The following is a 24,755-nucleotide window of genomic DNA, read 5'->3' as shown; positions in this document are numbered from 1 at the left end:
GATTGCTGCTCATTTTTTTTGTCAGTTGTGGGGCATGACCTCTGAGCTTAGGTGCTGTCCCTCCGTTCTTCAGCTCTTCAGCTAGCACTTTGCCACTTCAGTCACAGCACCACTTCCGGTGGTTTATTGGAGATGAGTCTCACAGACTTTCCTGCCTGGGCTAGCTTTGAACCATGAGCCTCAGATCTCAGCCTCCTGAGTAGCTAGGATTACAGGCGTGAGCTACGCTCAATTTTTTTTTTTTTTTAGTGCTGGTTCTGGGGTTTGAATTCATGTCCTGGGCACTGTCCCCGATCTTTATTCACTTAAGGCTAATGCTCTACCACTTGGGCTACAGCTCCACTTCTGTGTTTTTGTTTTTTGTTTTGTGTGTGTGTGTGTGTGTGTGTGTGTGTGTGTATAATTGGAGTAAAAGAGTTTCAGGGACTTTGCTGTTTGGGCTGGCTTTGAGCCTACATCCTCAGATCTAAGCCTCCTGAGTAGGTTGGATTATAGGTATGAGCCACTGGCACCTGGCTTCACTCTACTTATTTCATGTGAACTCCTTACAGAACTTGAGGCCACCCAATACAACTATGGCAGAAGAGACTATAAATTCCCACAGTTCCCTAAAGTAGGTAAAGGAGGGAGAGGGACTCTTCCTTGAGAAAATATGCCTGAGTATATAGATTAAACTGTAGATAAAAGCACAGATACATTTATTTAACTATGGGTCCCTCTATCTCAGCAGGTAACCTCTCACTGATCTGAGCTCTCAGGCAACCAACCGCTAATTGAGCCAAGCAAGGTCACTGCTCTCAAGGGACCCCAGATCAAGGCTATGAATTCATGTGACCGAAGGCCTGAAAGTAGGGATTAAAATGGGTAAAAGAGGTTTACCTGATCAGATACTCATGGGTGGAAAGCTAAAAACAGGGGTCGCGATTGATTATCTTCAGTCTCCGTGCAGGGATAAGGGCTTCCTCTGATCACCTGCTTTGAAAGAGACCAGTTCCACAGCCCAGCTCCTATCCATGGTAGATTCGGAGCAGAACTAGGACTCCCAGATTCCCTTGTGTAACAAGGAGGGATGAGTAACTGGAAAGGGCTGCTCACAGAAGAGGTGCACCTCCAAAGAAAATGTTGACAGAGGGACCACAGCGGTGACACTGGAGGCAGGGAGGAGGGAGCCTCTACCTCTGTCCACTCTGAGTTTCATCTCTACTAGTCACAGAGTTTGGACTTCTCCATTTCACATACCTGAAATATCAGCAGAGGGCTCTGGTTTGCAAAGAAGTCCATGTGTGCAGTCTTTACAGAAAGGGTGTAGCTAGATTATTGTTGGTCCCTTATTGGCATAAGTAGGTGAGACCTCCTTCTACTTTAAGCTATCACCCAACCTTACAGAGCCCAGGCTTATTCCTTCTTAGGATATCAGCCAAGGCTATTACTTCCAAGGTCCATATCACTAGAACAATGAAGTAGGTGACTTTTGAAGTCTTTACCTGACCACCTGCTGAAGGGCTGCCAACAGGGATACTGATTTATGTGCAGACCTTCTAGAGCACACAGAGCTTCCTCTGCTCTTCCTCTGCTTCCATCTAGGCCTCTCATAGAGTTCCAGAACCTCCCCTCCAATGATGGCAAATGAAGTCATGTACTCTTAGGGTCCCTTCAGAGGGATGAAAGGGCTGAGTCAGGAGTAGGGTTCTATACTGAAGTGATTCAACATCAGACTGCAGGGCCAAGAGTGGTTCAGATGGATTATTTTGAGAACCTCTGGAGATAATGCTTCATCAGATCATACTCTTCTTGTATTTCCCAGGATCCCTAGGTTAAGAGGAGGAGAGGCTGAAATGCTCCTCTGCTGAATTATGCCTAAGGGCACAGAGTTGTCAGTTAGGGTACACCTGAAATAATAGCTATCCTCCCATTTGTGGAGTCCTTCTACATACGTCCTCAAGTTCTCACCTCCACTACTACCAGAGTTCTTATCTTGTCACCTTTCAGATCTTCAGTGGAGAGATATTACTGTCTCACAGGATTCTATGGATAAATGGGGCTCTCTTGACTAGAAACCCACTTGAGCTAGAATGAAAAGCACGTTGCTAGATTACTGTGGGGTCTCTATATTGGAGGAGAGATGGTCCCTCCTTATCCTCAAATTTTTTTAGTTCCTTTTGTAGTCTATTCTCTCCATATGAAGATCCTCAGGCTAAGACTTTGACTTTCCAGTCTTCTGCAATAGAAGAGAGTGAAGGCTAGTTAGACACTTCATTTCACCAGATGGCCCTGGGAGCAGAGCTGAAAACCGTGATTCCTCTGACTCATTTGAAGGTATTTCACCAGAGTTGAGGTTCCTCTGCTTTCCTTCTGCTCTCATGTATGTACCCATAGTGCCTGTGTCCATCCCTTCCTAGGATCTAGTTCAAGAGTGAGAAGAGATGACAGCAACTGTGCAGCTATAATATTTTGTATCCTCTATCTTGGTCTGTGGCTTCTCCTGTCCACAGTCAGTGTTTCACATCTACCACTTTCAAGCTTTGATCCTTTCATCTACAGAGATGCAGACAATAGAAGAAAGATCTGAGTGCCAGTTTCCTGGGGGCAGATGGAGGTGCTTCCCACACTAGAAGTTGATGTGTATGAGGCATTTAGATTTAGGATCTCTCTTCTATAGTAGGGAGTGCTTTCTCTCCAGCGTATGCTCTTACATAACCCCTAATGGAGCAGCATGGGTCTCTTCCCTCCAATGACCTTGTGAGGAAGATGTAGAAATGCTTTCCTGAAAATATATCTGCCCCCCCTCCAGGAATCCACTGGGAACCTTTTGTCCTTTGTTTACCCTTTGATCACATCAGGATCCCTCACTGACACGGCCTCTGCCCTTCAAAAAAAAAACCCAGGATAGGGCTGGGAAGGTGGCTCAGTGGTAGAGCACTTGCCTTGCATGCCTGAGGCCCTGGGTTCGATTCCTCAGCACCACATAAGCAAAAAGAAAAAAGCCACAAGTGGTGCTGTGGCTCAAGTGGTAGAGCGCTAGCCTTGAGCTGAAGAGCTGAGGGACAGTGCCCAGGCCCAGAGTTCAGGCCCCACGACCGGACCCAAAAAAAAAAAAAAAACCAGGATAAAATAGTTACTCCCAGGGTCCCTTGAGGGAGAGGGTAAGAGTGTGTGATGGTTGAGACATGTTGGACTGACTCCACACATCCCAGGGTTCAAGGCTGACAGTAATGTTACAGGTATGTAATTCTCTGACCTTTCATCTGGGAGTGGGGATTCCTCTTCTTACTAACTGCTCCTGCCTAGACCCCTCATCCAAGGCTTGTCTCTATGATTATTGGTTGCTGAAATAAATGTAGAAGAAGATTGAGTTTATTTCTCTGAAGAGATGAGCCCTACAGCAGGATTGGATTGGCATGATGAGTTTAGTTGGGGTATATGGGCACCTTCTACCTCAGAGAAAATTTTCCTCTGTTCACCCTTTGTATGGCTGCCTTAATTGGATCTCTCAGAGATCTTCTACCTCTCCATTCCAAATATGTTGTATCATCTAAGACCCCCATGGTACCCTTATATTCAAGGAGGGGTGGAGATCATGGCATAATAGTTTATATTTATAAAGCTACTCAGTAGTGCTAAATCATGAGGATGGTTTGAGGGTAACTGGTATAAAAAGTTAGTGAGATCTCACCTCACCCAAAAGAAGATAGGCTCAGTGATGCTCCCTGCCACACCAGTTATATGGAAGTATAAATTAAAAAACTGAGACAAAAAGTTGAAGCATATTCCAAAAGTAACAAAGCAAATAAGGCTGGAGGAATGACTTAAAAGGTTGGGGGACATGCCTAGCCAGTATGAGGCCCTGAGTTTAAAACTCAAGTACCAACTTTAACAACAATAATGATAGTGCTAAGGGTAGGGTGGAAGAATTCTAAGTATACTCACTTGATTCAACGACTTGGTGCGCAGGAAGGTCATCAGCTGAATTATTTCTTTTCATTCTAGCTTGGGTGTTGCTTCCTCTTATATTTTCAAGGTCTCACCTCCTTCATTCCAGGAGGTGAAACCACTCCATTTCTCAGACTTGCAGGTCTCAGAACAAGGCTTGACTCTCAGGGTTCCCTATGACAGGATTATTTACTGACCAGCCGTCTGCCTGTGTAACGGGCTGACACAGGTGTTGCAGCTAGATTACCGAGTGTCCCTCTAACAGGTCTGGATGGCTGGTTCCTACTGCAGCCCTAAGCTCTAACCTAGAACACTTGTGTAGTGTCTGCTTTTCTTACTGCCAAGGAATTCAAACCAAAGATATGCTTCTTAGGGTCATCTAAGGCCAAGTGAGGTCTGGAAGGATGAGAGCATTGAATTGATTTGTTGCCCTCCAATGCAGAGCTAAAAACTGGGGTGTGGTTTTGTTATTTGGGGACCTTTCACCTGAGGGTATCTTCTACTGTCCACCACCTCTTTTCATCTGGACCCATCACAGAGCCTTCACTTCTTCTCTCCAAGGAGCCGAAACCAAGGCCATTACTCCCAGGGTCCTTTACAGGAAAGAATGGATTAGTGGGGGTTAGAGGTGTTGGACTCCTCCTGGGTTCGGGGCTAACTACAGTCAAAGAGCTAGATGATTTTGAGATTCTTCATTTTGGAGGGAGGCTCCTCAGTACACCCTGTTCGTGTTGTTATTGTTCTCCAGAACAGAATAGCTAAGCTGCCAAATTAACTGAAGGGAATAAAATACAGGAAAGATCGCTTTCAGAAGTTACTGCAAAATTGAATTACAAATAACACTTCCTGTTGGGAATTCCTAGAATTTGAGTCTATGACCACTTTCTCCTTTCTTGCTGAGCTTGTTTCCCCCAGATTACATTATTTTTAATTCCTCTTTTAAATAGGTTTCAGTATTATATTTGCATAATCCACATATTACACTTTTAATAATATCCAAGGATATAATCTTCTCGCTTTTTCCCCATCCACGTGTTCACAATCCTGAAATATTCCTTACTGTAAATTTAGTAATTATTTTCATATTGGGGGTTGATTTAGCATAAAAGAAAAGATGCAAGACAGATTCTGAAACTGCTTTATCTTGCATAGCATGGTGATTTCCAGTTCCATCTGTTTCTGTAAATGATAGAATGCCGTATTTTCTGGTTGAATTTCTTTTATTCCATTGCCAAAATATTTCATTCATTTCAGTTACACCTGTAAATCTAGAGTTGGTTTCCAATTGGCCAAATTATATTAGAGATAACCTTTTAAATGTCATTTAAATAATCAAGCAGGATCTCCCAGCTAGATAGAATAGCACCCAGCCTGAAGCTTCTAGGCCTCACTTCATCATGTTTTCATCCTCATCTCTCAGAAACCCTTACAGATAGTGGGATACATCATCTAGTTCTGCTTTCTCTAGCCACATGTACAATAACTTAGAGGTAGAGCCTCTTTCCTCCTATACAGAAACAAAGAAACTGGTCAGATCAATTTTCTATTCTCTCAGGTGTGTCACATTCTGAGGAGCTGGCCCTGCTAAAACTGCAGTTGTTGTTTTTTTTTCCCCCAATCAACTCCCAAAGAAAAAACTGCATTTTCTCAAGTCCTAAAATACCTTGGCTCAGGGCATTGACACTGGGCTGTTTCTCCCTATAGCTACAACTGCTTACCCCCCACTTCTTCCTTCTTTGGAGAAAGTTCTGTTATCCTCCTGACAAGGCTGCTTCCTTCCCTATGTGTAATTATGAGACTGTCCAATCTTTGCTTATTAATATTTCTACCACTAACTGAAGACCATCCCATAGCAGATGTTCAAATGAAGATCTGAAGAATAAATCAGACATACAATTGTGGAAATTATTTATTAAAATTTCATAAACACAAAGGGCAAAAAATCTAAATTGACAAATTTTAATGCCATAGGTAAAACAAGAGAGTAATGGATGCCAAGTATTAGCGTTCAATTATGCTATAATGAAATCTGTTGTACTACTATGTCCTTTCTTCTCACTTCCTAGGACATCCCTACTCTAGTCCCTATTATTTTGTCCCAGGTCATAAAGTAAAATGGGTTAAACAGCCAGACTAACTCCTATCCTCTATTAGTAGCATTAAACATGAGACTACTGTTGTTCCTAACCTTCCATCCTGAACCTAAAAACCTTAGATTAAAAAATACATCTGAAAAATTCCAAAGCAAATGAAGATCACTCTCAAAGACACCCAAACAGAATAGAAAGACAAATATGATTTATACTATGTTGTTCCCAAGTTCCCCTGGAATGTCGCTGTTAAGAAAGCTGTCTTTCCTTTCCAAAAAGAAAATGAAGAATGGGTTTTATTTCACATAGTGCAGGAAAAACTACTGATGTGATCTTCACTAGAATACGAATGAATATTCCCTGACCCTGAACCTCTCCCCTCCACATAATGGCCCTTCCTCCCAGTTACCCTAATGTCGATAATGCCTACGTTGCTCCTCATCTTTCACAGCCTCTTCATAGAGTGCTGAAAAGGTCACAGGATCAATTCCACCAAATTGGGAACAGTGTTGCAGGATTTGCATCTTGCTGGTTTCAGCATGGGCTCTTGGGCCCCACTTGAACTCATAGCATATAGTATCAGTAAGAAGCACGGGCCAATATTCCAAGTACCCTTCCTGAATAAAATCACCCATGACCAGGTTCCAGGGATCCCCAAAGAGGCAGTGCTCTCTCCCAGCATATACCTCTATAATACTCAGTGCCTGCCACACCACCTCTTCCCTGGCATGGTTGCCCTCCATGAAGATGATGGAGAGAACGATTAACAGGAGGCCTGTCTTGGGCAAGCCCTGCACATTCCTCCTCATCCCATCATAAGTGATCCCTGCTGCAAGGCTAAGACCATAGGTGGGGACAGTGTAGTCCACTTCTTCTACATTAATACCAAAGAGCAGCCGCATACACACACAGGTGTTGCTAAAGATGACATGGAAATGTTGATGGTGAATTGGGATTATGTAATTCAACATTTCTGTCTTGGTGACCAACTGCTTCATCCAATATCTGAAGATCAAAAAGGGAACCAATGCCATTTCATCATGCTGCAAAGACACAAAATCTATTGGGGTACCCCGGAAGCTCAGGTTTTCCCATCCCTGGTTTCTGTAAGACTGATTAAACTGGTTATGTAAACTGGATCCCATGACATTGTATACAAAAGAAGATACTTGAACAGATGCCACTGTTGTGCTATCTAGCATCATAGGAGTGGAGGAAGAGGTAGAGAAAGTAGTGTTGGCTTCCTCCATCTCTTCTTCTTCCTGCTTCACCTCCTGCTTCACCTCCTGCTTCACCTCCTTCACCTCCCTCACCTCCTCCTCCTCCTTCTCCTTCTTCACTTCCTTCTCCTCCTTCTCCTCCTTCACCTCCTTCTGAGCCCTGGGGAATAACCCACTCATTAGGCTTGTGGATGCTTCTACAGTGTTCTCCATGACCACAGAAGTAGAAGAGGAGGCTATGGCTGGTTCAACAACCATGCCTAATGACTCTGCTAGGGCCTGAGGGCTTCCCTCAAGCTCAGAGGGCTGGATCTTCTGATTATGAGACATCATGACTTTCCTTCAGGACAGAAGGCAGAGGCTGGACAGTTGCTCAATGATGGAGATTCACAGACCTGGGGAAGAGAGGGAATAGATGAATAGCTCCAGCCTAAGAACTGTCCTCTTGGTGACCCTCACATGGCCTGTCACATGTCTTCTATTTGTTGTTTTGGGACCACAGAGAATCCTATCTCCCTGTTATACTCATTGCCTAAAACCTGATGGAGTTAAGTGCAAAGTTCATCAAGGTATAGGGTGCTAAGCAAGCCTGTGGCTCTGTGTATGCTGACAGGGTGTATAGAGCTAGACAAAGTGAGTTTCCTTGTGTTCTGAGGTAGATGGGGCCTGTGGTGCCAATTCAAAATATACGCCTTGTCCTTAAACCAGCCCTACCTGGGAATTGTCTGCTTGGTCACATAAGGACACTTGCTCAAAGATCTTTACTTTACTTCCTGGTCCCTGAAGCATGTACAATGGGTACTGAGTCAGGCCTCTCTCCCTTGGGCTGCAGCATACAAGGGAAGAATGAATGGAAGAGTGGGCTAGACTCTGTGAGTACCCTAATGTTCTGCAACAAATGACCTTTTCTGTACTTTAGTGCCCCTGAAATGTCCTTTGAATGTCTTAACATTCCCCTCTGCTGGCCTGAAGCAACCTTGTAGAACAAGCATCCAGGTGCTTATAATGGCAAGGCAGTAAGAGGGTCTTACATCTGGCTATACCTGGCCAGGAAAGACAGCAAGATATGCCCAAATTCAATGTAAAATCTGTGGGGGATCAGCCTAGTCCTTCACTGGTTAAATTCAAGGTTGAAAATTTTCCTAGAGGCCATCTTTGTAATGTAAAAATCTTAGTACTGTGAGATGAGCCAGTCTTCTCATGGTCTCTAGGTTTGTTTTCTTCATGCATAAAGGAAGTGCAGATAGAACTTGCTGTACTATGTGTGTACGTATGCATGTATGGCCATACACACCACACATACGTGCACTTGCACATGTGTGCGCACACACGTGCGTGCACATACACACACATGTGTGAGAAAACATGTATGTTGGTCCTAGGTCTTGAACTCAGGGCCTAGATGCTGTCCCTGAGCTTTTTTGCTCAAGGCGAACACAGTTCCACTTCTGGCTTTTGGTGGTTAATGTGAGATAAGTATCTCACGAATGTCCTTGCCCCAGCTGGCTTCAAACCTTGATCCTAAGATTTCAGCCTCCTTATTAACTAGGATGACAGGTATGAGTCACCAGTGTCTAGCTGTCCATGTGTTTAATGGAGGAGGTTCAATCTATCCTTACCTTGATTCCTAGAAAATCCCATACACTTCTTTGCTGATCAGGTGTGGTTCTGTCTGGTCAGATGATTCTTCCCTATATAACTTCTCAACTCCCTGACACCTGAGGGAAAGAAGTGAGGATGAAGCTTATGTGGACACCTCTGCAGGGATTTCTCAAGGCTGCCAGAAGGAGCAGGGTTCAAGGGCCCTTTTTTGTATTCTTATTTCCTCCCCACAAGGCCTGGATTCTTTCCAACTGTACCTGCTGATCCATATCTTACAGACCAAGGTCATCATCTTTCTAACACCGTCAACTCTGAGGAGGAAGCCATGAGTGGCATTTCTTCTCCAGAGCACTATTAGGAACCATCCTAAGAGGAGACTGAGGATGAGGTTTTCTACATCTTTGAGCTTAATCTTCTCTAAGGGCTACGCTGGGCAAAGGTAACACTTCTCACTTCTCAGACCAAGGCTCAACTCTTCCCTGACTCCACGGTTAAGAAGAAGTGAAGGTGCCTTGAATCTAGCTCCTTTTACCTGCTTCTCCCAGTACTAACATTTCAGTGAAGTTCTTTTCTGATCTACAGTTCAATGTCCCAACATTTCTCCCTGAATCTTCTCTTTGACTCCAAGAGGAACTCAACCACTGTCACAAGTTATGTCCTATGCCCTCAGATTGCAGAGTTGGAGAAAGGTTGTGGCTCAGCCTGAATACAAGGGCAAGACTAGACTTCATCTCTACTGGTCATGGGCTCCTAGTCCTGCCTATTATCTCACCTTGACTCCCAACAGGATCTTCCCCCCTTCTGATAGTAAAGGACTGACAATAAGGTCCCTTTGGATTTTTTAAAAAGAAAACAATGCTTTACTTAAAAGAATTAACATTGATGCTTGATGTAACACAGAAACTAAGAAAAAATATCCCCTTGGATTTTGGAGAGATCTTCCACATAAGGACTGTATTTCTTCTGTCTAACTTGTATTTATACCTGGACTCTTTAAACAGCCTTTGTGGGAGTAGAAAGAGTGGAGGAATTGGTAGAGGTGCTGGCCTGATGTGACTAACATAGGGTACAGCACTGACAACACTGGTAGAGCTAGCTAACTTTCAACTGTCCACCTGGGAATGGAAATTCTGTTCACCCTCTGACATCATTTGTGACTCTCTGAATCTCAAACCCACACATCCGAGAATCTCAGAGAAGACTTTGACTTCTCTCCCAGTGTCCCCTGCATTTTTAGGGACATACGGGGAATAAATGAGCTAAATGGTTTGCTGATAAATACCCATGGGTACAGAAAGGACATCAGGGGTCTAGTTAGATTATTGCAGGTCCTTATACCTAAACTGTCTGTAGTTACTCTTTCCACCTGATACTACCACCTGATGCTTCATAAAAGCCAGGACCTCTCATCTACATGGACTTCAGACAAAGGGTAAGGTTCCCGGACATATTGTGGATCTTTGGGGAGTGGTGGACAACCACCTGACCAGTAGTCCCTGGATATAGTTAAAACCAGGGATGAATATGGATGCTTTCTGCTGGAGTCAGGGCTTATTCTGCACACACTCTGCTTCCACCTGCAAATGCACAGAACTTATACTCCTTCCATTAAAGGATTTCAGTCCAAGTTTAAGAACCTCTGAGTACAAGAAGGGATCAGAGAATTATATAAACCAATGGCTGAGGAGATACAAACCCCCAAGTAGAGCTAATCTGTATAGAGATTAATATATATATTTCATATATCTTATATATTCTATAGAATATAGAAAGGGGTGGTAGCTTTCACTAGATCAAAAGGCTCCTGAAGCAGGTTGAAAACAGTGTTGCAGATAAATTGTTTGGGCAAAGTCCAGTGGGGATAGCATAGCACATCCTCTGCTCATTTTATTTTCCCATCTGAACCCCCTCCCAGAAACTTAAAATCTCATCTTCAAGGATCCCAGTGTAAGGCTATTACTGGCAGAGTCCCTAGAAGGGAAAGGAAATAGTGAAGAAAATACAAACACATGTTCATGGATGACAGCAGCAGTGTACTTGGATTAGCAGGGGAACTGACATCTGGGCAGGGCTTCTTCTACCTACCTTCAGGGTATCATCTCCAGCACACTCTGAATTCAGATCTATCCCTTTGGGATATGCTGACTTGTATGGATTCAGTGGCAGAAGAGTATTATCTACTGACTTGTATGGACTCAGTGGCAAAAGAGTGTTGTCTCCTGACTGGAAGCCCACAGCTGAATACAGCTGTGCAGCAAGATTATTGTGGGGCCCTCTGTCAAAGCCAGGATGGCTCCAGTCTCCACTTTAAGCTCTCAAATAGAGCTGTTACAGCACCCATGCTTTTCCTGCTCCAGAAATCTATAGCCAAATTTATGACTTCCAGAATACACTATACCAGAACTAAAAGATAGAGAAGAATGCTGTGTTCACTTGACTAGAAGCCTACCTCTCCTTTGCTGAAAACAGGATGCTCGATCTGAATAAGAGATTTCTGTATCTACCCTCAAGAGTCACATCTACATCTTGCAGAAGTGGAGTGTCTCAGCTATATTACAGAAGAAAATTTAATTCTATGGGTTCCAGGGCAGAAGGGGGGGATTGTCTTGAACAGATGTCCTTATGTACAGGGCTGACAACAGGGGTTCAACTGGATTTTATGGAATCAATTTATCTAGTGGGATTTCCTCTTTCCTCAACCTCTCAGAGGGTCAGGGTCCCTCTTTCAGGGCCCCAGTGCAAGGCTGTTATTCCAAGGGTTCCTAGAGGCAGACAGAGTTACTGCATGAGTGTAGGGAGTAGTCCTGACATGATTATCTCATTTCAGTCTTGAATAGTGATACACCTGGATTATTTGGAGATTCTCCCTGAGTACAGGGCTTCTACTTTGGTCCGTCTTCTCTCACTTGGACTCATAAAATAGTTGAAGCCTTTCCCATTGAAATAACACAGAACAAATCTTTTTTGACTACAGGGCACCTTACACTGAATCAGTGGTTGGTGAAGTGCTTGTGTGGCTGGTCCAAATGCAAGTGGTTCCTCTCTACATTCTAACCAACCATGAAGACCCCTAGTAGAGACCAGTCCCTTCTGCCTCAAGTTCCTGAGATCAACACTGTGTTTCCAAGTGAACCATGTGGTTAGGATGGGTTGCAGAAAGGGTAGACCCTTCACTTAACCATGTCTGAGAACAACGGCAAACATGCATTGTTACGGGATCCTCAACTTAGTATGGGGCTTCCTCTGCTCATCCTCTGTTATAAGAGTCTGTATATCTCACATATATTATATGCAACCTCAATCTCTGCAAATAAATGTGTCATAAAAAATCTTCAACATTGGCAGATAGTCAAGCTGTTGGAGAAAAGCATACATGCTTGTCCTGTTAAGAGTGCTAGCTTCACCTGATGATCCCAGTGTGCTGAATTGGCCATAGTGGTGTAGCTAGGTAATTGTGGGACTCTCCACTTAAGGGTGGGGCTTTTTCCGCTCACCCACTAATCTTAACTCTGGTCTCATCTACACCCCCTCATAAGGCCCAGGCACCTCTCTTCCCAATATTTGCCACGAAGACTAAGACCCTCTCCACCCAAGATCCCAAATGACATGATTGTGAGCAGATGGGGAAGTCCTTCAGACCTGGGGAAATAGATCACTGGGCACACAGATAACAGGGAAGGATGCCATTAGATTATTGAGGAGCCTTCTACCTGAGGAGTGAGTGATTCCTGTTGTCAAGCTAAGTCTTCATCTAGCCACATACAAAGGCAGGGCCAATTCCTTCCAGGGACCTTAGACCAAGTGTCTATCTGCAAGGGATATAGCCGAAAGTAGGGTTATAAAGTACTGGACACATTCATCTGCACAGATACTGAGGGTGCAAAACTAAAAATGGGGCACAGAAATGGTTAAAGTCTCTTTACTGAGATAGAATTTTCCTGTGATCATCTTCAGTTCTCAACTGGACCTGCCACAAAAGCTGGGTCCCCAAACTTGCTAGGATTTCAGAGCAAGAAAGGAATGTTAGAATATCATAGTGATAAGCAGAGAGGAGTAAGGGGGAGAGACACTTATCTGAGATAATACCTTAGGGAAAACAGAAGCAAGTGTGCAGGTGGATTGCCTTGGGACACTACAGATGTGGGTTGAACTTCCTCCGTATGCTGCCAAGGTGTCACCTTCACCAACCACAGAGTTCTGACTTCTCCACTTTGCAGATCTGCAAATATCAGAAGACCAGAAATGAGAAGATGGCTCTGATTGGCTCATTTCATGGGGCAGAAAGGGGCAATATCGTGAGTTACAGGGCTGAATTCAGGGCAGAAGAAAGGTACAGAATGATTATTTCAGGGCCATCTATCGTCAGTTGGGATACAGCTCTTTATAATAACTCTCTACTTGTAAATGGACAAACCCAACTTTCAGAGAGCCTTGCTAGTCTATCCAAGAACCTCAGACCTAGTGTAGACCCCTTGTACCTCAGGGTAGGATGTGGAATGGGGAAGACATGTGATGGGGGTAGAAGAGGAACCTACCAGTAGCCTGTGGGATATGTCCCAAGGTGCAGAGATGCCCACATCTTCCTCAAGTAACAACAGGAGGTAGGGGAAAGGCAAAGTGGGGAAGGGACCTGGGTGAGAGAGTAGTGGTGGGGTGGAGTAGTGGGGAAGGGATGGGCTGTTAAACCTGTAGCAATATGCCTCAAGGAGCAGAGATACCCCATTTTCCTTAGGTAAAGGCACAAAGGGGGGGGAGCAGTGGGGAAGGGATAGGTTGTGAACTTGTGCCCAGTATGCCTCAAAGCATATACCAATATCTATGTGCCAGCCAGTGTTTTGTGCAGAATTGTAATGAAATAGTTGTAACTCAAACATCTGTCAACAAAACCACACATTTTGTGTTTCTGGCAAAAAAAAAAAAAAAAGATACCAACATTTTCCTTGCATAAAGTGGGGGACGGGTGTCTTGGGGGAGGGATCAGCCACAAACCTGTGCCTATATGTGTCAAGGTACAGAGGTACCCTATTTTCCTCAGCTAAAGACACAGCGGTGGGGGATGGGTGTAGTGGGCGAGGCCACGAGCCTTTGGCGATATGCCTCAAGATGCAGAGACACCCCATTTTCCTTAGTTAACGACTTGGCGGTGGGAGAGGGGTGCGGGGGGGGGGGGGGGGGGGGGAGTTGGGCTGTGAACCTCGGGCAGTATGTCTCTAGGTGCAGATGTCTCATTTTCCTCAGCTAAAGTCTCGGTGGTAGTGGAGGAGCACGGTGGGCGGAGGGTAAGCTGCAAACCTGTGCTGGCATGCCATTTTCCTCACGCTAAAAAATGGCGGCAGGGGCGGGGCACGGCAGGGGGCAGGGCATGGCGTCGGGGCAGGGCGGGGCACGGCAGCGGATGCATAGCTCTTAAACCTGTGCCGGTATGCCTCAAGGTGCAGTTACCCTGTTTTCCTCAGCTAAAGGCTCGGTGGTGAGGGAGGGGGGCAGTGGAGAAGGAATAAGTCGCGAACCTGTCCCAATATGCCTCAAGGTGCAGAGATACCCCATTTTTTTTCCTCAGCTAAAAACACGGTGGTAGGAGATGGGCAAGGTGGAGGAGCTATACATCAAGGTGCAGATAGACGCCATTTTCCTCTCATACAAAGATGGCGGTGGGGGCGGAGCATGGAGGAGGAGGGATAGGCGTCAACCTGTCCCAACATGCATCAAGGTGCAGAGATACCTCATTTTCCTCAGCTAAATACAGGGTGGTAAGGGATGGGCGGGGTGGAGGAGCCGTAAGCTGCAAACATGTGCCGATACCCATCAAGGTGCAGATAGACTCCATTTTCCTCTCATACAAAATGGCGGTGGGGGCGGAGCACGGTGGAGGAGGGGTAGGCTACGAACCTGTGCCAATATGCACCAAGGTGCAGATAGACGCCATTTTCCTCATGTACAAAAATGGCGGAGGGGGCGCTTGGCGTGGTGGAGGAGGAGTAAACTGCGAACCTGTGCCAATATGCATCAAGGTGCAGATAGACGCCATTTTCCTCCCATACAAAAATGGCGGTGAGGGCCAGGCACGGTGGGAAGGGGTAAACCGCGAACCTGTGGCAATATGCCTCCAGGTGCAGAGATACCCCCATTTTCCACACGAAAATGCATGGCAGTGGGGAGAGGTAAGGGGAGGGGTACGCCGCGAATCTGTGATGGTATGCCTCAAGGTGCAGAGATACCCCATTTTCCTCAGCTAAAGACTGCCGTGGGGGAGGGGTAGGCCGCACATGCCTCAAGGTGCAAAGATGGCCGAAAGTTTGAAGCTAGAATATCAGAGGACCCTATATCTGGTGGGGACACACTAGGCCCACCCCCTCCAAGTCTTCTGGTGGGGACTCACTCGGCCCCCCTCCAGGTCTTCCTTGCAGCAACTCCAATTCCGTCTTTCCGCTCCGCTTCTCCAACGCGCGTCTTCTGAGGCGTGTAGCCCCTGAACAGTAGAGGGCGCTCTGCAGACTGGAAGCCTCCTGAAGGGAGCCAAAGAGAGCACACCAGTCCAGGTTATTGCATGGCCCTCTTTTGTAGCGTCCTCTAGTGTTTTGGAGGTGTTTGCACTCCACATCCTAAACTCGCTAGCCACTCCTCAACAAGGTACTCAGACCAAGGTTTAGCACTTCAGAGTGCATGGAGGAGATGCGGACCGGTCACCTGATCACAGGTAAACAGGGCTGAAAACAGTGGTTCAATTGGATTCTTTGGGGCACCTTGCCTGGTGGTGCGACCTCCTTTAGACACTGTCTGCTCTCATCTGTACCCACACAGAGCCTGGGACTTCCTATCCAAGGATCTGAATCCAAGACTAAGAACACCAGTATCCTTTTAGTTATCAGAAGGCTGGAGGAGGGTTGAAGTCCCTTGGCAGAGATAATAACTAGGCCTCCTAGTTATCCAGGTAACTGCAGAGGCACCATTGAAATACTTCAGGATGAACTGTCTGGGTTGGGAACTTCCTTGTCCATGTTTATGGTCTTAGTACCTCTTGCTTTGTTCTGTCCTCTCCTTATATATTTGTACATATAGCAGAAGTTTGTAGTTTTGAAAAGATATTAGTATCAGCTAATTTTACAAGAGGGCTTCATTTTGACATGACTGTATATGCATACCTTAATCAGGTATACCTCCTCTAATTACTCTTTATTTTCCTCCCATCCCAGAAAAATCTCACAAATAAGCTTTTTTGTTATACTTTCCCATATCTTCATAAAATATTTTGATCATATTCATCATCTTTTATCCTTTTGGTTTGTGTGCCTCACTCCCACTATTATTCACATTCCAGACAGGACATGTATCACTTTTCCAGTACTCTGTTTTGTAAGTTTGTGTTAATGGCTCAAAGGAGCTTCATCATAATCTTTCCCTAATACATATAATGACATTTTATCAGGTGTCACCTATAAACATATATGCATATATGCATGTATGTATGTCTAATATGTGCATAAACATGAGCTCTTGTAGGTGTTTAAATGTTTACCTTTTTAAGTCTAGATGCACGTATGAGATGAGACCTATGGCCTTTGTCCTTTGACCTGCTTAGTAGGATGGTTACCAGAGATAGAGAGAGAGAGAGAGAGAGAGAGAGACATAACATATACTGATATATATATATATATACATACATTTATATCACAATTTCTTGATCTCTTCATAAATTTCAGAGTTGTATGGCATCTGGCCTCTTTCTATAAGTAGCTACTCTGAATATTGCTGCAGTTAATATAAATGTGCTGGTAACTCTGTTATATCCTGATTTAAATCCCTTTGGACATATGACCAAGAAAGGGTATTGCCGGACTTTAGGGCAGTTCTATTTTTAGTATTTTGAGTAACTTTCATACGGATTACCATAGTGATTGCACTAGTTTACATTCCCACCAATAGCGTATAAAGGCTTATTGCCATCCTCCCTAGCATTTGAGCGCTTGAGGATGACCATTCTGACTGATGTGAAATTGAATACCAAGGCCAATTTGATTTACAACTTTTGTGGCCAGGGCTGTTGAGAATTTCCTCATGAATTTGTTGCACATTTGAACTTCCTCTTTGGAAAAGTGTGTGGATGTGTCTGTAGGATTGATAGAATCTACCTGTTACTGAGTTTCAGGCTTACACTGAGTGTGAGTTTGAGGCTTACTACACCCAACATGTGCTCTCACTTGTGTTCTACAGAGCCTAGGTCTAGGTCCCTTTATTACAATAATCTCAGTCCAAGACAGAGAACTCCAGGGTACCTGAGATCCAAGGGTAAGGGACGTGGATACTGTGTGGGGTGAGGGAAGAGGATACTGACATAAACTTGTATGTTCCTAGGATATCCACAGGGCTGTCTTCGTACACTTCTGCATTCACCTACTCCTCAGGGAGTCAGGACCTCTCCTCTCCAGAGACTTCAGATCAAGGCTATTACTCAAGTCCCTTGAAGGTAAGGGTAGGAGCTATGAGGTTGTGGTAGTCTGGCTAGATTTGATGGCCTTCAGGGAGCAAGGCTGACAATTGTGTTGTAGTTGGTAATTTGGTGATTCTCCTCCTGAGAATGAAGCTTCCACTGCTCAACCTCTGCTCTAAAACGGTGGATTCCTAAGAAAGCCAGAGATTTTCCTTTCAAAGTCTCTATGCCAAGGCTTATCTTCCCTAGGGCTAAAGTAGGAGTTGAAGTAGTGCTCAGTGTATTTACCTGAGATGACACCTGGGGGACTATTTGGACCCTTTATCTGGAGGGATTTAGTCTCTCTAGACACCCTCTGAACTCTTTTCTTACCAGGATCTCTCACAAAGTTCTAAGCTCTTCCCATCCAGGGAAATCAAACCAAGAGTGTCAACTCTAGATTCTCTAACTTAAAAGGAGGGATTGAGAGCTGGCCACATTGGCTCATACTTGTGGATGTAGTTACTGTGGAGTGTGAGATTGATAGAAGTTTCACACCAGCTGAAAGCTAGCTACAATGATATGCCCTGTCATATCAACTATGCAGAACATATAATAGAGTGATTCAGGTCTACAAGACAATCTAGATAAAAACTGGGTTCATAATCCAAAAAGGACAAATGCCAAAAAGTGCTTCCATTGTAGCTTTAGAATGTCTGCCTATCACACAAAGTCCCAGCACTGGCAAAGTTCTGTTATCTATATTTCCCTACTTCCAAACATCAAAAGTTTGTTACACCCAGGATTCTTTGGCAGGATTCCCAGTGCCCAAGATGATGATCTGACCTGGTGTCTACTTGTGCAATCCTGACAAGAAGTCTGGGTTAGATTATTGTGGATCAAACTTTCAGAAAAGGCAATGGTTACTCTTCAGTCTAACCTCTGACAGTCTTTTATGGAGACTAAGTTCTTAACATCTAAGGTCTTCAGACCAAGCACATAACTCACAAGGCTTCCTTTCAGCAAAGGCAGGGGTAGGGCATTCATTTGACCAGACAAATCTTGGTGTAATGCTGAAAACCTGGGTTCAGATGGAATATTTGGGCACACTCCAATAGGTTCAGGGACTTCTTCCACTCACTATCTCTATTCCTAGGAACTATCACAGATCCCAGAGACCTCCCTTGCAAGGAATTCAGTCCAAGACAGGAAACATCAAAGTACCTGAGATACAAAGAAGTAGCAGAGGGACTGAAACACTAGTGTGAAAAAATATATTCTTAGTGGTGTCCATGGTTAGCTAAGCATCCTCTGTACATGTGTACTCATGTCTGGAGCACTTCCAGTGTACTGGGTTCTCTGCTCCAAGGACCTCAAGCCAAGACTATTATTACTCCCAGGGTTCTTTGAGCAATAACCGAGGGGACTATGGACTGATACTTCCACCCTAGAGTGAAAGGCTGAGTGGATTATTTCATTTCATTCCTCCTGGGAATGGGGGGGGGGTTAATTCCTCAGCTCAATCTCTGTTCTCACTTAGATCCTTAATTGAGCCACAGAATCTCCCATGTATGTGGACACTTCACAAAAATCTGGCCTTTCATCAAGCCCCTCAGTCCAAGAATATGCACTGAGAGTCACTTGACATAGAAAGACGTTTGGAGATTTAGGTAGAGTGGCTTCCACTCAAAAAGCTAGCTGCTCTGGAGGGTGATTTTGGTAAGATTCATGTTCAAAGGACAGCTGAGGCCAAAAGGTAAACTTCAGGTCAATGAATAAAACGTTCTGAGCAAAGTTATGCTCTATAATGTCAGATAAGCCTGAAGCAAAATAGGAGTGTCCAGGTCCAGAGGCCATACCAGACGTAAACCTAGTCTCTGATTTAAAAATAGCAGGTTTGTGGCAGTTGCTAGTGTGAATAGAGGTCCTTTGGATCAGGAAGGACAAGAGGGGGCAGCTGAGTTCTGACTGAACCCTCTGCCTTGGGAAGTGCTTCCTTTTCCCATGCTGAGAGTCTCATTTCAACAATGTACAGAGCTGGGAGCTCTCCGCTTCCCAGACCAACACATCGCAAAAAAAAAAAAAAAAAAAAAAAAATTGACTTTCCTGTTTTCCTCGTATGGAAGGCAGTTTTTTTTTAAATTATTGAGTTGCAGGATAGACAACAGTGGTGAAACTAGATTATTGTGGGTCTCTATCAGAGGTAGGGATCATTCTCAATACTCTAAGGTCTCACGTCAACCACTTCTGATACCTAGATTTCTCCTAGTGCTCCAAAGCAACAGCATAACTTCAACAACCCTCTAAGGCAGGAGGTGGGAAGGGTGCTGTAATTTAATTCACCTGTATTCATGTCTGCGGGTGCAGGCTTCAAAACTGGGATGCAGTTAATTTGGGGGTGGGTGGGACATTTCTCACCTGGTGATGGATCTCCTTCTGTCCACTGTCTTCTCTCACATGGACCCCTCAGAGATCCCAAGCTTCTCTGGGTGCAAGGACTTCAGAGCAATGCTGTGATTCCCAGGGTGCCTCAGGGAAGAAGGAATGGATAAAGGAGGGGTGTGGGCGTGCTTGCATGATGACACTCCCCCTCTACTCAGGTTGCAGGACTGACAACATTATGCAGCTGGATTATTTTCAAACCTTCCACTTAAGGTTAGGGCTTTCATCTTACACGTATTTCAAGGTAAATGAGCTGTTCTCAGAACCAGGGTTACTTTCAGTGGAAGAACTCAGCAAGACTGTGAATCATCAAGTCCTCCTGAGTGTAAAGAAAAAGTAAGGGATGGCTGTAGATGTTACCTTGAGGTGAGAAGCCTTCTGGCACATAGATTTCTGTAGAAAATGTAGCTTGAATATATGAATATGTTCTATTTGTTTTTGGTGGAAGAGCAATGCTATGATTCCCAGGATGCCTCAAAGAGGAAGGAAAGGGTAAAGGAGGCGTAAGGTGTGGCTTTCTTTTGTTTTTATTTTTTTTAGATCAAAACTTGAACTTGATACCTGACACTGCTTTCACTCATTGGTTAGTGCCCTAACATGCCTCCAGCCCCGAGGCCTTCTTTCTTACTGACCCTAAAATCATACACTCATGTTACAGGACTGACAAAAGTGTGCATCTGAATTATTTCAGAGCCTGCCACCTAGGGATGGGCCTTCCATAGTTCACCCTCTTCTCTAACTTGGAGCTCTCTCAGAACCCAGGCACCTCCCATGCTAGGAACTCAGACCAAGATTGTGAATCAGCAAGTCCTCATGAGTTGAAACAAGGGGGACAGGGAAGTTGGCTATCAGTACCACAATGAGGAGAGAGACCTCCTGGCACAGAGATTCCTGTAGGCATGAAACATGACTAGATTAATACCCTCTATTTTGTTGCTGGGGGAAGGGATACTCTGTCCAAAGTCTGTTCCATCACTCACAGAGTTTGGTCCTGTACCTTTCCCAGATCTGCAGACTTCAGAAAGATCTGACTCTAGGTCTCCCTGGAATTCGTGTGACAACTCTCTTGATTAGAGGCTTTAATAAGGATACAGCTGAATTATTCTTGCTCTGTCAAGGCAGAGGTTATTATTTTGTCCATACTCAGCTCTCACATAAACTCTTATGACATCAGGGCTTCTTTTCAAGGACACCAGAACAAGTCTATGACTCCAAAATTGCCTTTTGCCAGAAGCACAGGCCACACACTTGGAGGTACTGTAGACAAAGTTCCCATGTGCAAGACCAAGAAAAATAACACAATTAAATGATTGTGGCTTGCTTGCTCTGTTGGAGCAGAGGTGCTTATAATCTAGCCTAAGCTCATACATAACCCCTATGGAGCCTTGGCTTATTCCTTCTATGAGCCTCAGAACAAGACTATGATTCACAATGTCCACTTCCATAGAGGAGGATGTGGAGGGGTGGCAGCATTCAGTGGACCTGACACCCTCTGAACAGGGCTGACAACAGGGGTGCCCTTGGATTAGTTGAGGCCTTCCATCTGCCTCGGTTATTTCTTCTGTCCTCTCTCTGCTCATAGCTGAACTCCCCAGTGTACCCAGCTACCTCCTGTCCCCCAAATTCCAGAGCAAGGCTGTTATTCTCAGTGTCTCCTGAGGGGAAAAGAGGGTTGATGAAGGACTGGGGTTTCTGGCCTGACTTGAGGACCCTCAGTGTGCAGGGCTGACAACACAGAAGTAGTGGAATCATTTGGGGATTCTCACCAGGACTCAGGGCTTCTTCTATCCAGTCTCCCATCTCCTATGATCATCTCACAGAGACTGAGCTCTTCCCATCCATGTATTGAGAGACGACAAACCTCCAGATATCTCTAAAGCCTAAGCCCTGTTCAAGCATGGGAGGGCTGTTTCCCCGAGGAGATATGTCCCTGGGTGCATAGATGACAGTCGAGGTGTACTTAGATTATTGTGGATTGTGGCTCCCTCTATGTGAGCAGAGAATGAATGACATCTCTCACCAACCTAAGCTCTCACATTAACACCTAATGCGGCTATGTTCATTCCTGTACAATTATCTCAGACCACAGCTATGTCTCCCAGAGGCTGTCTCCTCAGAGGCTGTCACATGGTCTACCCTGAGAATATCTGGCATCCATTTTCTTAAAGGTTAAGGCAAATATATGTCACAGTAATAAGTGTGTGTGTGTGTGTGTGTGTGTGTGTGTGTGTGTGTGGTGATACAGCAACTTGAACTCAAGGCCCAGTGCTTTAGATCTGACATTATGCTTATTGCTGATGATTTATCACCTGAATCACAATTCTAGTCCAGCCATTTTGCTAGTGAATTTGAGACAAGCGTCTCATTGACTTCCTTCCCCTGAAATAGCTTTGAACCTGTATCCTCAGATCTTAGTGGCCTGAATAGCCAAGATTTCTGGGATGAGCCACTAGTACTCAGCTAAATTGATGAATCTCTTTTTTATAGTATATATATGTATTTAAAAAAAGCCAAAACCATCTTAAAAATAAAACTCACCAGATTCTTCCTTGTGGTGATCTCAAAGCCATGGGCCAAATTAAGAAAAAAATGGAAACATGTTTGGACTTTTAGAGTTTTTTCACTAAAAGAATAAATTACTGTTTTTTTTTGTCGCTAAAACATGTAAAAAAAAACCAACAGCCAATAAGCATCTATATAGTAGTTGCAATACCTTTAAGCAGGAAAAGGTGGATGAAACCTGAGATTTGAATGGCCTAAGGCTACTGCTTTGGGAGATGGATGAATTTCAATGTGGTTTGGTGGGTCCTCTCCTGCTCTCAGCTACCCCAGGGATGTAAGCTCTTTCCGTCACGTAAACATTGGGTTTTTATCCTGCCTGTGGCTCTTCATGTGTGAAGCAAATCTGATAAGGTCTGTCCAGGAGGACTGCCTTATGTATGCAGAACCCTGGTGCTGTGATCTGTGCGTGCTGGAGCTTTAGTGAATGTGAGAGGCTCTCGTTTTGAATAATATTTGATCCCAGCTCTTCCCCCACTGGGATGTTGTCCATGTTGTAATTGTTCACTGGGAAATATCAGAAATATGTAGCTCAGTAGAAGATGGAATAGTTAATCCATGAAAATTAACTGCCAGGAATGAATTTCAAGATAATTTCCTTGCCCATAAACACTTTGCAAGACCTGGTTGTCAGGAACTCTTCTGTGTAGGGAAGCTCCTAGAATTTGAGTCTAAACCCAATTTCTCCCTTCTCTCTGAGCAAATTTCCCCCTTGAAGACTCTCATTTTCTTCTTCAATCTTTATTTTTATAGGTTTCATTATTCTATCTTTCTATGTGTGCACATTGTACTTGAGTAATGTTCAAGGCTAGGCATTGATAGCCCATTCTTCCAATCCTGGCTACACAGAAGGCTGAGGTGTGGGGAATGCCATTCTAAGTCAGATCAGGCAGAAATATCTGTGAGATTCTTTAAAAAGCAAGTAAAATTCTGAAGTGGGGGGTGAGGCTCAAAAGGTAGAGTCTTGAGCAAAAATGCCAAACGAGGGCTGGGAATGTGGGTTAGTGGCAGAGTGCTTGCCTAATATGCATGAAGCCCTGGGTTCAATTCCTCAGTACCACATCAACAGAAAAGGCTGGAAGTGGCACTTTAGCTCAAGGGCTAGCCTTGAGAAAAGGAGCTTAGGGACAATGCTCAGGCCCTGAGTTCAAGCCCTAGGACTGGCCAAAAAAGCCAAATGAGAGTATGAGAGTCTTGAGTTCAAGCTCAGTTAGTAGTAGCAGTAGTAGCAGCAGCAGTAGTAGTAGTAGTAATATTCAAGGACATAACCATCTCCTTTCTTTTCCTCTCCCTATACTTGTTCCCCAGCATGAGATACTCTCCTATTGTATATCCAGGTCATTTTCATATTTTATTGGGGGTGGGCTAAAGTTTGTATATGAGAGTAAAGATGCAACACAGATTCTTTTCGGAATCTGTGCTGTTTCAAATAATATGTCGATCTCCTCCATGTTTGCGTAAATGATAGAATGTTACTCATTTTATGGCGGAAGATTTTACTCTGTTAACAAAAATTTCATTCAACTCAGCTATACCCAAAATCTAGGACTTGTTTTCAGTTGGCCAGATTATATCAGAGATGACCTATAAATGCTATTTGAAAAGTCAGGCATGCTTTCCCAGCCAGGTAGCAAAGCAACTTCTAGGCCTCACTTCATCACAAACTCACCCTTATATCTCAAACAATGCTCAATAGGAAGTGTACTCATTACCTTGCTCATGTAACTGTAACCCTCTATGTAGTATCTGTACAATAAAAAATTAAAAAAAGAAACCCGTGCAGATGGTGGGCTATATTATCTAGCTCTGCTTTCTCCAGCCATATGTACAATAACTTACAGGTAGAGCCTCCTATTAGCCTTATTCAGAATCCAAAGAAAATAGCCAGATCAATTTCTAATTCTCCCAGGAGTGACACCTGAGGAGCTGCCCTATTAAAACTGCAGTTTTGTTACAATCAACTCCCAAAGAAGAAACTACATATTCTCAAGTCTCAAAAAGTCTTAATGAGAATAATGACACTGAGTTGCTCTCCCCTGGGGAGCACTAAATCTTTACCTTTCCTTCCCTTTTGGGGGAGTTCTGACTAGCTCTCTGACAAGGCAGCTGACCAAAATGCCATCATAACATGTACAAGAGTTAGCAAGTCTGATCCTAGTTTATTCATCTTCTCCCACTAATCAAAAGCCACCCCAAAATCAGATGCTAAAATGAAGATTTGAAGAATAAATGAGACATAGGGTTGAAGAATTTATTTAAGATATGATTTCACGTACATGAGCAAAAGGCATAATAATTCTAAGCAGACATAATATAGTTTTTAATGTCATGAGACAGACAAAAGCATAAGGGAAGGCAGGTATGAACCTTCAATTATTCTAGCCCGTAAATCTGTTATACAGCTATGTCCTTTCCCACTTCCTAGGATATTCCAACCCTCGTGCCTTATTATCCTGTTCCAGGTCACAAAGTAAACAATTAGCCAGACTAATTCCTATCAATTAT

General features: G+C 44.2%; 1 protein-coding gene across 1 annotated transcript; it reads right to left on the bottom strand.

Moving 5' to 3' along the window:
* Positions 1-6,430: 6,430 nt before the first annotated feature.
* LOC122128162 (melanoma-associated antigen 10-like) lies at positions 6,431-7,270 on the bottom strand. Its single transcript, XM_042702451.1, has one exon. It carries the CDS (start codon positions 7,268-7,270, stop codon positions 6,431-6,433), a length of 840 nt encoding a protein of 279 aa, XP_042558385.1.
* Positions 7,271-24,755: the final 17,485 nt, after the last annotated feature.

Source organism: Dipodomys spectabilis, unplaced genomic scaffold (assembly GCF_019054845.1).
Source record: "Dipodomys spectabilis isolate Male_0828 unplaced genomic scaffold, ASM1905484v1 ptg000324l, whole genome shotgun sequence".
Lineage (NCBI taxonomy): Eukaryota > Metazoa > Chordata > Mammalia > Rodentia > Heteromyidae > Dipodomys > Dipodomys spectabilis.
The sequence above is the reverse complement of the archived record's forward strand: the minus strand, read 5'-3'. Positions and strand labels throughout refer to the sequence as shown.

Bases quoted from the DNA above. Each gene is read 5' to 3' on its own strand.
- LOC122128162 (XM_042702451.1), bottom strand. From the start codon at position 7,270: ATGGAGGAAGCCAACACTACTTTCTCTACCTCTTCCTCCACTCCTATG.